General features: G+C 35.6%; 4 protein-coding genes across 4 annotated transcripts in view; all 4 read right to left on the bottom strand.

Annotated features, from left to right (window-relative positions):
• LOC136854894 (pneumococcal serine-rich repeat protein-like) overlaps positions 1–15,413 on the bottom strand; it is a 250,880-nt gene that overhangs the window by 92,964 nt on the left and 142,503 nt on the right. The gene's annotated exons all lie outside the window — the stretch shown is intronic.
• Positions 146–7,726, bottom strand: LOC136828154 (mucin-2-like). The gene is made up of 4 exons (XM_067085973.1): positions 7,672–7,726; positions 4,763–5,788; positions 649–1,786; positions 146–203 (listed from the first exon to the last, which is right to left on the bottom strand). Exons 1-4 carry the CDS (start codon positions 7,724–7,726, stop codon positions 146–148), a joined length of 2,277 nt encoding a protein of 758 aa, XP_066942074.1.
• Positions 8,789–11,779, bottom strand: LOC136828165 (uncharacterized). Its single transcript, XM_067085982.1, has 2 exons — positions 11,725–11,779; positions 8,789–9,756 (listed from the first exon to the last, which is right to left on the bottom strand). Exons 1-2 carry the CDS (start codon positions 11,777–11,779, stop codon positions 8,789–8,791), a joined length of 1,023 nt encoding a protein of 340 aa, XP_066942083.1.
• The window catches only part of LOC136828174 (mucin-2-like), a 9,628-nt gene continuing 6,170 nt past the window's right edge, over positions 11,956–15,413 (bottom strand). The window contains exons 3-4 of the mRNA XM_067085992.1: positions 12,635–13,360; positions 11,956–12,002 (exon numbers count right to left, since the gene is read on the bottom strand). Of these exons, the coding sequence (XP_066942093.1) occupies positions 11,956–12,002; positions 12,635–13,360 (773 nt within the window). The remainder of the gene's footprint in view (positions 12,003–12,634; positions 13,361–15,413) is intronic.

Raw genomic sequence — 15,413 nt, forward strand, 5'->3', positions numbered from 1 at the left:
ATGAAGACCATTTTATCAACTGGTTTATTGCCAACCACTACATAAAACTTTTTAACATCGAAACTGACGTTGACTGTGTGAACCCTGATGATCTGCATCCTATTCCCCTCTCTCTCCAGATAGCCGGCGTCCCTGACTATGGCACCTATGCAGCGCAAGCAGGTGCAACATCGCAGGTTGGAAGATCAAGGAGGTTGGCGCAACTGCTTGTTGAATTCGGAATAATATAACAACATCCAAAACAGTGCTCCCGTAATGGTTTGTTATCTTCTCGCCCCGCCCCCATTTAAAAAAAAAAACTATTCATAAGAAAACTAACCTCTCATTTTACGTTTTAACGTTAGCACTGATGAAGAACACCGTTCAAGTTCCCGAAAGTCTTTGTTTATTTTACATAGTAATATATTTACTATATAAATGTGGATTTTTATTACACAATAATAATAATAATAATAATAATAATAATAATAATAATAATAATAATAATAATAATAATAATAATAATAATAATAATAATAATAATAATAATAATAATAATAATAATAATAATAATAATAATAATAATAATAATAATAATAATAATAATAATAATAATAATAATAATAATAATAATAATAATAATAATAATTAATAATAATATTTAATGACGACATAAATATATTTAAGTTGTCATTCTTTAAAAGGTGTGATGTCCAAAGTGGAATAAAAGGAACATGGGCAATTATGAAAGTCTTACTTGAACCACTGAAGGAAGAACTAGATGAAGAAATGAATGTAGTCGTAGTATCTGTAGTTGTCTTAGTAGTAGTGGTTGTTGTAGTAGGTGTTGTTGTTGCTGAAGTAGTACTTGTGGTAGTGGTGGGTGTGGTAGTGGATGTAGTTGATGTTGTACTCGTACTTGTTGGAGTTGTTGTGGTAGGTGTAGTAGTGGATGCAGTTGATACTGTGCTTGTAGTAGTTGGGGTTGTTGTTTTAGTGGTAGGTGTGGTAGTGGATGTAGTTGATGTTGTACTCGTACTTGTTGGAGTTGTAGTGGTAGGTGTAGTAGTGGATGCAGTTGATACTGTGCTCGTAGTAGTTGGGGTTGTTGTGGTAGGTGTGGTAGTGGATGTAGTTGATGTTGTGCTTGTAGTTGTTGGAGTTGTTGTGGTAGTGGTAGGTGTGGTAGTGGATGCAGTTGATGTTCTGGTTGTTGTTGTTGGAGTTGTTGTGGTAGTGGTAGGTGTGGTAGTAGATGTAGTTGATGTTGTACTCGTAGTTGTTGGAGTTGTTGTGGTGGTGGTAGGTGTGGTTGTGGATGTAGTTGATGTTGTACTTGTAGTTGTTGGAGTAGTGGTAGTGGTAGTAGAAGTAGTTGATGTTGTACTTGTAGTTGCTGGGGTTGTTGTTGTGGTAGTGGTAGGTGTGGTAGTGGATGTAGTTGATGTAGTACTTGTAGTAGTTGGGGTTGTTGTGGTAGTGGTAGGCGTGGTAGTAGATGAAGTGGATGCTCTGGTTGTATTTGTTGGAGTAGTTGTGGTAGTAGTAGGAGTGGTAGTAGATGTAGTTGATGTTGTGCTTGTAGTTGTTGTGGTTGTTGAGGTAGTCGAAGTAGTTGATGTAGTGCTTGTAGTATTTGGAGTTGTTGTGGAAGTGGTAGGTGGGGTTGTAGATGTTGTTGATGTTGTGTTTGGAAGTCTTGGTGTTGTCGTGGTTGTTGTTGGAGTTATAGTAATAACGGAACTTGAAACACTGTAGCGGGAACTACTCGAGAAACTTGAACCTGGAGTTGAAATTATAAAAAATTATGTTTTTGCACTTATAAACACTTACAGAAACATGTACACACACATACACACATACTCAAACATTTTCATACACACGCAAAAAATAAACTCAGAAAAACACACAGACAGGCAAATGTATATACATATATATGTATGTATGCATTTATCAAAGCAGTATTACAATAGGAAACAATTATTTCCTTTTGAAATATTCTATAGAACACCCTAATATATAGAATCAACAGACCATAAAGCCAAGAAGGTTTCAATAGAGGATGAGCCTGTGGAGGGAGACAAGTAAATAGAAAACTGGATACATACAGTTAAAACTTATTTCAGGAGATGTCAGTAAAAGAAAAATTAATTTTTTCCTCACTTAAACATTTGGAGGTCAGATGATTCTACAACTACACCAAACAAACTTTCCCATTTTGTTTTCAGCCAAAGTAAACTCCTACCAAACTTAAAAGGAAAACACCCAATGCTAGAATACGATGCACTGTTTACAGCAATCATCTGAGGATGTTCCTCTCCCTGATACTTGTCATCCTTTAAATCAACAGCAATTAGAAATTCTTAACCCTGTCTTGGTTTTTGCTTGGGCATCAGTAAACAGGATTTTCTTCAAGGTATCAGCAACATAAATTATTATAATTTCAAATACCCAGAACATAATATTACCTTTCTGAAAGGTGTTATTCTTAGACAAAACTTAAATGAAAAAGATTTTGAGGTCTTGCCAAAATAAGGATATTATGGTTGTAAAAGCAGATAATGGAGATTCTACAGTGGTTATGAATAAACAAGATTACTTGAATAAAGCCTACCAGTTACTAAATGACACTAATACCTACATAAAATTAACAAACCCTCCAACCATTACAAAAACTCAGTAGGATTTCAATAGGAAAATTAAAAAGATCCTAAATTCTTTGCAGGATCTTGCCCATAAAGAACTTATCTTGTCAAAAATCTCTTGAAATATCCCCAGTTGGCCATATTTTTATGGCTTCCCTAAAATACAAAAAGTAGGTACTCCCCTCCGTCCAATAGTTGCCACTCGTTATGCCCCGCAGAGTGTTCTTGCCTCTTGGTTGGCTAAGTCCCTTAGCCAATTACTCGGCACCAGATCTGATGCTACCCTAATACACTCCTCCCATTTCATTGATAGACTAAGGAATTTTAACAGTGCCGATGGTGAGATAATTAGCCTCGATGTCACCTCTTTATTTATGAATGTTCCGTTTGAGTTTGTTTTGGAAAATTTAAAGACAAGACACAAAGAAGGGACTATCAGCTTTCCTATTCCATGTGACCAGTTTCTCAACTTGGTTAGAATCTGTATTGACTCTACTATTTTCACTTTTAATGATGAATATTTCCAATAAAAAGCTGGTGTTTCTATGGGTTCACCATTGTCACCAGTTTTAGCCAACCTGTGCATTGAGTTCATAGAAGTTGAAATATTAAAGAGATGTAATGCAAACTGGAAGCCTGCTCAGTGGGTGAGATATGTAGACAATATATTTATTTCTTTTTTTGGCGATGACGTAGCTTTAGACTGCTTACTGAATACTGCAAACAACGTTGTTGATTCTATAAAATTTACAGTTGAAAAAGAGATTGATGGTAAGATGTTTTTCTTAGACGGTCTAATTCATGGGGATGTAAACAGTAACTCTTTTAAATTTTCAGTTTTTAGAAAAGCTTTGTTTTAAGAGCACTCCATATATGCGTCCCCGAATTTCTAGACGAAGAACTCTCCCATGTCGTAGACACCTTTAGGTCCTTAAAGTTCCCGGAACATTTTATTACTGACGCCATCAGCCGGGTTAAAAGGAGGTTTTATATAGGACATGCTAATAAGGAAATGAATAACAAGAAACATGTATCATTACCCTTTGACGAAGTCTCAAAAAGATATAGAAATTGTTTATATCTATGAAAATACCTTGGCAAAAGCCCTTACCAAGAATAATAACGGCATCAAGAGAAACAACGGTGTTTACAAGGTTCACTGCCATGATTGCAATGGTTGTTACTACGGGGAGAGTGGTAGGAGACTGGATCTAAGATTAAGGGAACACATAAAGGCCTATGATCTTCATGCACAGGGGAGCACTTTGATAGCTCATGGTTTTAATTTAGACCACAGAATTAATTGGGATGGTGCATGAACTATTTTTAAAAGTGATAATTCTCACATAAGAAGGTTATTTGAAGTTGCTGCTATAAACATGGGAATATCTTTTGAAGACAACAAAAATTTACAAATGAAGACCATTTTATCAACTGGTTTATTGCCAACCACTACATAAAACTTTTTTAATATGGAAACTGACGTTGACTGTGTGAACCCTGATGATCTGCATCCTATTCCCCTCTCTCTCCAGATAGCCGGCGTCCCTGACTATGGCACCTATGCAGCGCAAGCAGGTGCAACATCGCAGGTTGGAAGATCAAGGAGGTTGGCGCAACTGCTTGTTGAATTCGGAATAATATAACAACATCCAAAACAGTGCTCCCGTAATGGTTTGTTATCTTCTCGCCCCGCCCCCATTTAAAAAAAAAAAAAAAACTATTCATAAGAAAACTAACCTCTCATTTTACGTTTTAACGTTAGCACTGATGAAGAACACCGTTCAAGTTCCCGAAAGTCTTTGTTTATTTTACATAGTAATATATTTACTATATAAATGTGGATTTTTATTACACAATAATAATAATAATAATAATAATAATAATAATAATAATAATAATAATAATAATAATAATAATAATAATAATAATAATAATAAAAATAATAATAATAATAATAATAATAATAATAATAATAATAATAATAATAATAATAATAATAATAATAATAATAATAATAATAATAATAATAATAATAATATTTAATGATGACATAAATATATTTAAGTTGTCATTCTTTAAAAGGTGTGATGTCCAAAGTGGAATAAAAGGAACATGGGCAATTATGAAAGTCTTACTTGAACCACTGAAGGAAGAACTAGATGAAGAAATGAATGTAGTCGTAGTATCTGTAGTTGTCTTAGTAGTAGTGGTTGTTGTAGTAGGTGTTGTTGTTGCTGAAGTAGTACTTGTGGTAGTAGTGGGTGTGGTAGTGGATGTAGTTGATGTTGTACTCGTACTTGTTGGAGTTGTTGTGGTAGGTGTAGTAGTGGATGCAGTTGATACTGTGCTTGTAGTAGTTGGGGTTGTTGTTTTAGTGGTAGGTGTGGTAGTGGATGTAGTTGATGTTGTACTCGTACTTGTTGGAGTTGTTGTGGTAGGTGTAGTAGTGGATGCAGTTGATACTGTGCTCGTAGTAGTTGGGGTTGTTGTGGTAGGTGTGGTAGTGGATGTAGTTGATGTTGTGCTTGTAGTTGTTGGAGTTGTTGTGGTAGTGGTAGGTGTGGTAGTGGATGCAGTTGATGTTCTGGTTGTTGTTGTTGGAGTTGCTGTGGTAGTGGTAGGTGTGGTAGTAGATGTAGTTGATGTTGTACTCGTAGTTGTTGGAGTTGTTGTGGTGGTGGTAGGTGTGGTTGTGGATGTAGATGATGTTGTACTTGTAGTTGTTGGAGTAGTGGTAGTGGTAGTAGAAGTAGTTGATGTTGTACTTGTAGTTGCTGGGGTTGTTGTTGTGGTAGTGGTAGGTGTGGTAGCGGATGTAGTTGATGTAGTACTTGTAGTAGTTGGGGTTGTTGTGGTAGTGGTAGGCGTGGTAGTAGATGAAGTGGATGCTTTGGTTGTATTTGTTGGAGTAGTTGTGGTAGTAGTAGGAGTGGTAGTAGATGTAGTTGATGTTGTGGTTGTAGTTGTTGTGGTTGTTGAGGGAGTCGAAGTAGTTGATGTAGTGCTTGTAGTATTTGGAGTTGTTGTGGAAGTGGTAGGTGGGGTTGTAGATGTAGCTGATGTTGTGTTTGGAAGTCTTGGTGTTGTCGCAGTTGTTGTTGGAGTTATAGTAATAACGGAACTTGAAACACTGTAGCAGGAACTACTCAAGAAACTTGAACCTGGAGTTGAAATTATAAATAATTATGTTTTTGCACTAATACACACTTACAGAAACATGTACACACACATACACACATACTCAAACATTTTCATACACACGCAAAAAATAAACTCAGAAAAACACAGATAGGCAAATGTATATACATATATATGTATGTATGCATTTATCAAAGCAGTATTACAATAGGAAACAATTATTTCCTTTTCAAAATATTTTATAGAACACCCTAATATATAGAATCAACAGACCATAAAGCCAAGAAGGTTTCAATAGGGGATGAGCCTGTGAAGGGAGACAAGTAAATAGAAAATTGGATACATACAGTTAAAACTTAATTAAGGAGATGTCAGTAAAAAAAAAATTAATTTTTTCCTCAATTAAACATTTGGAGGTCAGATGATTCTACAACTACACCAAACAAACTTTCCCATTTTGTTTTCAGCCAAAGTAAACTCCTACCAAACATAAAAGGAAAAAACCCAATGATAGAAAACGATGCACTGGTTACAGCAATCATCTGAGGATGTTCCTCTCCCTGATACTTATCATCCTTTAAATCAACAGCAATTAGAAATTCTGAACCCTGTCTTGGTTTTTGCTTGAGCATCAGTAAACAGGATTTTCTTCAAGGTATCAGCAACATAAATTATTATAATTTCAAATACCCAGAACATAATATTACCTTTCTGAAAGGTGTTATTCTTAGACAAAACTTAAATGAAAAAGATTTTGAGGTCTTGCCAAAATAAGGATATTATGGTTGTAAAAGCAGATAAAGGAGGTTCTACAGTGGTTATGAATAAACGAGATTACTTGAATAAAGCCTACCAGTTACTAAATAACACTAATACCTACATAAAATTAACAAACCCTCCAACCATTACGAAAACTCAGTAGGATTTCAATAGGAAAATTAAAAAGATCCTAAATTCTTTGCAGGATCTTGCCCATAAAGAACTTATCTTGTCAAAAATCTTTGAAATATCCCCAGTTGGCCATATTTTTATGGCTTCCCTAAAATACAAAAAGTAGGTACTTTAGTTGCCACTTATTGAGAGTGTTCTTGCCTCTTGGTTGGCAAACAACGTTGATCTGATGCTACCCTAAAATTTCAATGATAGAAAAAGGAATTTTAACCGTTGATGGTAAGATGATTAGCCTCGATGTCACCTCTTTATTCAGAATGTTCCGCTAATTTGTTTTGGAAAATTTAAAGAAAAGACACAAAGAAGGGACTATCAGTTTCCTATTTCATACACCAGTTTCTCAACTTGGTTAGAATCTGTATTGACTCTACTATTTTCACTTTTAATGATGAATATTTCCAATAAAAGCTGGTGTTTCTATGGGTTCACCATTGTCACCAGTTTTAGCCAACCTTTGAGTTCATAGAAGCAGAAATATTAAAGAGATGTAATGCTCTGGAAGCCTGCTCAGTGGGTGAGATATGTAGACAATATATTTATTTCTTTAGCGATGACGTAGCTTTAGACTGCTTACTGAATACTGCAAACAACGTTGTTGATTCTATAAAATTTACAGTTGAAAAAGAGATTGATGGTAAGATGTTTTTCTTAGACGGTCTAATTCATGGGGATGTAAACAGTAACTTTTTAAATTTTCAGTTTTTAGAAAAGCTTTGTTTTAAGAGCACTCCATATATTCCCCGAATTTCTAGACGAAGAACTCTCCCATGTCGTAGACACCTTTAGGTCCTTAAAGTTCCCGGACGCCATCAGCCGGGTTAAAAGGAGGTTTTATATAGGACATCCTAATAAGGAAATGAATAACAAGAAACATGTATCATTACCCTTTGACGAAGTCTCAAAAAGATATAGAAATTGTTTATATCTATGAAAATACCTTGGCAAAAGCCCTTACCAAGAATAATAACGGCACCAAGAGAAACAACGGTGTTTACAAGGTTCCCAGCCATGATTGCAATGGTTGTTACTACGGGGAGAGTGGTAGGAGACTGGATCTAAGATGAAGGGAACACAGAACGGCCTAAGATCTTCATACACAGGGGAGCACTTTGGTAGCTCATGGTTTTAATTTAGACCACAGAATTAATTGAGATGGTGTACGAATTATTTTCAAAAGTGATAATTCTCACATGAGAGAGTTAGTTGAAGATGCTGCTATAAAATGGGAATATCTTTTGAAGACAACAAAAATTTACAAAAGAAAACCCTTTTATCAACTGGTTTATTGTCAAACACTACATAAAACTTTTTAATTTCGAAACTGATGTTGACCGTGTGAACCCTGATGCTCCGCATCCTATTCCCCTCTCTCTCCAGATAGCCGACGTCCCCGACTATGGCACCTATGCAGCGCAGGCAGGTGCAACGTTGCAGGTTCGAAGATCAAGGAGGTTTGTGCAACGCTTGTTGAATTCGGAATAACATAACAACAACATCTGAACCAGCGCTCCCGTGATGGTCTGTTATCTTCTCGCCCTACCCCCTTTCAAACCAAAAAAAAAAAAAAAAAACTATTCATTTGAAAACAACCCTCTCATTTTACATTTTAACGTTAGCACTGATGAGAAACACTGTTCAAGTTCCCGAAAGACTTTATTTTACATAGTAATATATTTAATGTATAAATGTGGATTTTATTACACAATAATAATAATAATAATAATAATAATAATAATAATAATAATAATAATAATAATAATAATAATAATAATAATAATAATAATAATAATAATAATAATAATAATAATAATAATAATAATAATAATAATAAATAATATTAATAATAATAATAATAATAATAATAATAATAATAATAATGGAATAATAATAATAATAATAAAAGTCTTATTTAATGAACCACATAAATATATTTGAAGTTGTCATTCTTTAAAATCTGTTGATGTCCAAAGTGGAATAAAAGGAACATGGGCAATTATGAAAGTCTTACTTGAACCACTGAAGGAAGAACTAGATGAAGAAATGAATGTAGTTGATGTTTTACTGTAGTTGTCTTAGTAGTTGTGGTTGGTGTAGTAGTGGATGTTGTTGATTGCTGTGCTTGTAGTAGTACTTGTGGTAGTAGTGGTAGGTGTGGTAGTGGATGTAGTTGATGTTGTACTCGTACTTGTTGGAGTTGTAGTGGTAGGTGTAGTAGTGGATGCAGTTGATACTGTACTTGTAGTAGTTGGGGTTGTTGTGCTAGTGGTAGGTGTGGTAGTGGATGTAGTTGATGTTGTACTTATTGGAGTTGTAGTGGTAGGTGTAGTAGTGGATGCAGTTGATACTGTGCTTGTAGTAGTTGGGGTGGTTGAGGTAGGTGTGGTAGTGGATGTAGTTGATGTTGTGCTTGTAGTTGTTGGAGTTGTTGTGGTAGTGGTAGGTGTGGTAGTGGATGCAGTTGATGTTTTGGTTGTAGTTGTTGGAGTTGTTGTGGTAGTGGTAGGTGTGGTAGTAGATGTAGTTGATGTTGTACTCGTAGTAATTGGAGTTGTTGTGGTAGTGGTAGGTGTGGTTGTGGATGTGGTTGATGTTGTGCTTGTAGTTGTTGGAGTTGTGGTAGAAGTAGTAGAAGTAGTTGATATTGTACTTGTAGTTGTTGGGGTTGTTGTTGTAATGGTAGGTGTGGTATTGGATGTAGTTGATGTAGTACTTGTAGTAGTTGGGGTTGTTGTGGTAGTGGTAGGCGTGGTAGTAGACGTAGAGGATGCTCTGGTTGTATTTGTTGGAGTAGTTGTGGTAGTAGTAGGAGTGGTAGTAGATGTAGTTGATGTTGTGCTTGTAGTTGTTGTGGTTGTTGAGGTAGTCGAAGTAGTTGATGTAGTGCTTGTAGTATTTGGAGTTGTTGTGGAAGTGGTAGGTGGGGTTGTAGATGTAGTTGATGTTGTGTTTGGAAGTCTTGGTGTTGTCGTGGTTGTTGTTGGAGTTATAGTAATAACGGAACTTGAAACACTGTAGCGGGAACTACTCGAGAAACTTGAACCTGGAGTTGAAATTATAAAAAAATATGTTTTTGCACTTACAAATACATGCAGAAACATGTACACACACATACACACATACTCAAATATTTTCATACACACGCAAAAAATAAACTCAGAAACACACACAGATAGGCAAATGTATATACATATATATGTATGTATGCATTAATCAAAGCAGTATTACAATAGGAAACAATTATTTCCTTTTGAAATATTCTATAGAACACCCTAATATATAGAATCAATAGACCATAAAGCCAAGAAGGTTTCAATAGGGGATGAGCCTGTGGAGGGAGACAAGAAAATAAAAATTGGATACATACAGTTAAAACTTAATTCAGATGTCAGTAAAATCAAAAAAATTATTTTTTTCTCACTTAAACATTTGGAGGTCAGATGATTCTACAACTACACCAAACAAACTTTTCCATTTTGTTTTCAGCCAAAGTAAACTCCTACCAAACTTAAAGGAAAAAACTCAGTGCTAGAAAACGATGCACTGTTTACAGCAATCATCTGAGGATGTTCCTCTCCCTGATACTTGTCATCCTTTAAATCAACAGCAATTAGAAATTCTTAACCCTGTCTTGGTTTTTGCTTGGGCAACAGTAAACAAGATTTTCTTCAAGGTGTCAGCAACATAAATTATTATAATTTCAAATACCCAGAACATAATATTACCTTTCTGAAAGGTGTTATTCATAGACAAACTTAAATGAAAAAGATTTTGAGGTCTTGCCAAAATAAGGATATTATGGTTGTAAAAGCAGATAAAGGAGGTTCTACAGTGGTTATGAATAAACAAGATTACTTGAATAAAGCCTACCAGTTACTAAATGACACTAATACCTACATAAAATTAACAAACCCTCCAACCATTACAAAACCTCTTTAGGATTTCAATAGGAAAATTAAAAAGATCCTAAATTCTTTGCAGGATCTCGCCCAAAAAGAACTTATCTTGTCAAAAATCTCTTAAAATATCCCCAGTTGGCCATATTTTTATGTCTTCCCTAAAATACAAAAAGTAGGTACTCCCCTCCATCCAATAGTTGCCACTCATTATGCCCCGCAGAGTGTTATTGCCTCTTGGTTGGCTAAGTCCCTTAGCCAATTACTCGGCACCATATCTGATGCTCACCTAATACACTCCTCCCACTTCATTGATAGACTAAGGAATTTTAACCGTGCCGATGGTAAGATGATTAGCCTCGATGTCATCTCTTTATTTACGAATGTTCCGCTTGAGTTTGTTTTGGAAAACTTAAAGAAAAGACACGAAGAAGGGACTATCAGCTTTCCTATTCCATGCGACCAGTTTCTCAACTTGGTTAGAATCTGTATTGACTCTATTATTTTCACTTTTAATAATGAATATTTCCAATAAAAAGCTGGTGTTTCTGTGGGTTCACCATTGTCACCAGTTTTAGCCAACCTGTGCATGAGTTCATAGAAGTTTTAATATTAAAGAGATGTAACCCAACCTGCAAGCCTGCTCTGTGGGTGAGATATGTAGACGATATATTTATTACTTTTTACGGCGATGGCGTAGCTTTAGACTGCTTACTGAATATTGCCAACAACGTTGTTGATTCTATAAAATCTACAGTTGAAAAAGAGATTGATGGCAAGATTTCTTTCTTAGATGTTCTAATTCATGGGGATGTAAACAGTAACTCTTTTAAATTTTCAGTTTTTAGAAAAGCTTTGTTTTAAGAGCACTCCATATATGCGACCCAGAATTTCTAGACGAAGAACTCTCCCATGTCGTAGACACCTTTAGGTCCTTAAAGTTTCCGGAACATTTTATTACTGACGCCAGCAGCCGGGTTAAAAGGAGGTTTTATATAGGACATGCTAATAAGGAAATGAATAACCAGAAACATGTATCATTACCGTTTGACGACGTCTCAAAAAGATATAGAAATTGTTTATTCCTATGAAAATACCTTACCAAAAGCCCTTACCAAGAATAATAACAGCACCAAGAGAAGCAACGGTGTTTACAAGATTCCCTGCCATGATTGCAATGGTTGTTACTACGGGGAGAGTGGTAGGAGACTGGATCTATGACTAAGAGAACACAGAAGGGTCTATGATCTTCATGCACAGGGGAGCACTATGGTAGCTCATGGTTTTAATTTAGACCACAGAATTAATTGGGATGGTGCACGAACTATTTTTAAAAGTGACGATTCTCACATGAGAAGGTTATTTGAAGTTGCTGCTATAAACATGGGAATATCTTTTGAAGACAACAAAAATTTACAAATTAAGACCCTTTTATCAACTGGTTTATTGCCAACCACTACATAAAACATTTTAATTTCGAAACTGACGTTGACCGTGTGAACCCTTATGCTCTGCATCCTATTCCCCCTCTCTTTCCAGATAGCCGACGTCCCCGACTATGGCACCTATGCAGCGCAAGCAGGTGCAACATTGCAAGTTGGAAGATCAAGGAGGTTGGCGCAACTGCTTGTTGAATTCGGAATAACATAACAACATCCGAAGCAGCGCTGCCGTGATGGTCTGCTATCTTCTCGCCCCGCCCCCATTTAAAAAAAAAAAAAACTATTCACAAGAAAACCACCCTCTTATTTTACGTTTTAACATTAGTGCTGATCAGGAACACCATTCAAGTTCCTGAAAGTCTTTGTTTATTTTACATAGTAATATATTTACTATATAATTGTGTATTTTTATTATACAATAATAATAATAATAATAATAATAATAATAATAATAATAATAATAATAATAATAATAATAATAATATAATTAATGATGACATACATATATTTAAGTTGTCATTCCTTAAAAGGTGTGATGTCCAAAGTGGAATAAAAGGAACATGGCCAATTATGAAAGTCTTACTTGAACCACTGAAGGAAGAACTAGATGAAGAAGTGAATGTAGTCGTAGTATCTGTAGTTGTCTTAGTAGTAGTGGTTGTTGTAGTAGGTGTTGTTGTTGTTGAAGTAGTACTTGTGGTAGTAGTGGGTGTGGTAGTGGATGTAGTTGATGTTGTACTTGTACTTGTTGGAGTTGTAGTGGTAGGTGTAGTAGTGGATGCAGTTGATACTGTGCTTGTAGTAGTTGGGGTTGTTGTGGTAGTGGTAGGTGTGGTAGTGGATGTAGTTGATGTTGTACTTGTACTTGTTGGGGTTGTTGTGGTAGTAGTAGGTGTGGTAGTGGATGCAGTTGATGTTCTGGTTGTAGTTGTTGTGATAGTAGTGGGTGTGGTAGTAGAAGTAGTTGATGTTGTACTTGTAGTTGTTGGGGTTGTTGTTGTTGTAGTGGTAGGTGTAGTAGTGGATGCGGTTGATACTGTGCTTGTAGTAGTTGGGGTTGTTGTGGTAGTGGTAGGTGTGGTAGTAGATGTTGTTGATGTTGTACTTGTAGTTGTTGTGGTTGTTGAGGTAGTCGAAGTAGTTGATGTAGTGCTTGTAGTATTTGGAGTTGTTGTGGTAGTGGTAGGTATGGTTGTAGATGTAGTTGATGTTGTGCTTGGAAGGCTTGGCGTTGTCGTGGTCGTTCTTGGTGGAGTTATAGTAATAGAACTTGAAACACTGTAGCGGGAACTACTTGAGAAACTTGAACCTGGAGTTGAAAATATAAAAGAATATGTTTTTGCAGTAATATACACATAAAGAAACATGGACACACATACTTAAACATTTTCATACACATAAAAATATACTACAGAAACACACACAGACAAGCAAATGTATATATATATATATAAAAATAAATATATATAATATATATATATATATATATATATATATACATGTGTGTGTGTGTGTTTGTCAAAGTAGTACTACAATGGGAAACAATTATTTCCTTTTAAAATCTTCAATAGAACACTCTAATATACAGAATCAACAGACGATAAAGCCAAGAAGGTTTCAGTGGGGAATGAGCCTTTGGTAGGAGGCAAATAAATAGAAAATTGGATAAATACAGTTAAAACTTAATTCAGGAGATGTCAGTAAAAACAAACAATGTATTTTTTCCTCGCTTAAACATTTGGGGGTCAGAAGATTCCACTACTTCACGAAACAAACTATTCCATTTTATTTCCAGCAAAAGTAAACTCCTACCAAGTTTAAAAGGGGAAAAACTCAATACTAGAAAACTGCACACTGTGTGCAGCAATCATCTGAGGTTGTCCCTCTTCCTGATACTTGTCATCCTGAATATATTACAAAATTTGTATTTTGCTGTAGGGATATTAAGATAATTCTGGATAATCTTCATAGCTTTGTTACTTCCTTTTGTGTTTCAGTAGTCTATAGATTTTTATGTTGTCGTTGTATATTTGCAGATGAGTACAAGCTTAGTAAAATAGTGCCTGTTCCAAAGAGTTGTATATTTGCAGACTGCAAACTACAGGCCAATTTCTATTCTCCTCTGCTCTCTAAAGTTGCTGAAAAACTTATTTTTAAGCCACTATATAAGTATGAGAATCTAACAGATTCTTAGCTGATAGTCAATATGCATATAAGAAGCAGTTAGGTACCTGTGGTGTTGTTTTAGAATTGACATGCTATTTGCGAGAGAACCTTGATAAGGTGTTTTGAGTGCAAAGTAATTCAAATAGATTTTAGTGCCACTTTCGATTTAGTGAATCACATAGCACTTATTTCTAAACTTCAAACTCTTTGAATGGGTAGATATATTTTAGGAATAACTTAAGATTTCTTTATAGCTAGACAGCTGCAAGTTGCTGTTGATGTGATCTTTAGTGAACAAAGTTCTATTGAGTCTGGAGTTCAACAGGGTAGTGTTCTTGATCCACTGTTATTTTCAGTGTGTACAAGTGATATGGTTGTTGGCCTCCGGAACAAGACTGTTCAGTATGCCGATAATACAACCTAGGTGGGTGTATTAAGGTCTCAACTTGTGAGAAATGAAGGTGCCCTCGGCTTCAATCGGGACATGGATTGGATCAGTGAACGGTGTAGTCTGTGTGGTATAAGGCTGAACTCAAGTAGAACGGAAACACTATTGATTAGCAGATCTTGTACAGATTTTTACCCCATCCTTTCAGGTGGATGGGACTTTCCAGTCTGGAGCTTTAACTATTCTAGGTGTAAATTTTGACTGACATTCTACATTTGAGAAACATCTTGTGAAAGTTTCAATAAATGTCGCATGAAAGTTAGGTATTGTTTATATGGTCTCATATATTTATAATAGTGCAGCCTTTTTTTTGTCACTTGTGCTTCCTTTTCTAGAATACTGTTCTCCAGTGTGGATGTCTGCTTCTGCCAGAGAATTATCTCTTTTAGATATAGTGGTTCGTGGTGGTAGGTTTCTGTTTCCTAATACTAGCAGTTATGACTTGGACCATCAATTGATGGTCTCTTGTTTGTCACTTTTTCATATGTTATATTTTAACAGAGATCTTTTACATTCACGTTCCCTGATCCCCTTTTCCTGCCGAGAGTAGCCAGATTTGCTGAACAGCACCACCAAAATGCAGTAAATGTGCCTCACTGTCGGACTTCTCAGTTCCAGAGATCCTATATTCCTCACACCATTGGACTGTGAAACAGCCTCCCAGAGGATGTCGTGCAATTGGAACTTCAGAAGTTCAGGAGAACATGCAAGTCATTACTACCCTGATACAGTTCAACTTGTATTTTAA

Source organism: Macrobrachium rosenbergii, chromosome 3 (genome assembly GCF_040412425.1).
Source record: "Macrobrachium rosenbergii isolate ZJJX-2024 chromosome 3, ASM4041242v1, whole genome shotgun sequence".
Classification (NCBI taxonomy): Eukaryota; Metazoa; Arthropoda; class Malacostraca; order Decapoda; family Palaemonidae; genus Macrobrachium; species Macrobrachium rosenbergii.

What these genes read in the sequence shown, in the direction of transcription:
- LOC136828154 (XM_067085973.1), bottom strand. Translation starts at nt 7,726, where the DNA reads ATGGCTGGGAACCTTGTAAACACCGTTGTTTCTCTTGGTGCCGTTATT. An exon ending in TGGTGCCGTTATTATTCTTG is followed by an intron (nt 5,789 to 7,671) that starts GTAAGGGCTTTT and finishes TTTCAACTCCAG; the next exon opens with GTTCAAGTTTCTTGAGTAGT. An exon ending in AACTTAAATATATTTATGTC is followed by an intron (nt 204 to 648) that starts GTCATTAAATAT and finishes TTCAACAAGCAG; the next exon opens with TTGCGCCAACCTCCTTGATC.
- LOC136828165 (XM_067085982.1), bottom strand. Translation starts at nt 11,779, where the DNA reads ATGGCAGGGAATCTTGTAAACACCGTTGCTTCTCTTGGTGCTGTTATT. An exon ending in TGGTGCTGTTATTATTCTTG is followed by an intron (nt 9,757 to 11,724) that starts GTAAGGGCTTTT and finishes TTTCAACTCCAG; the next exon opens with GTTCAAGTTTCTCGAGTAGT.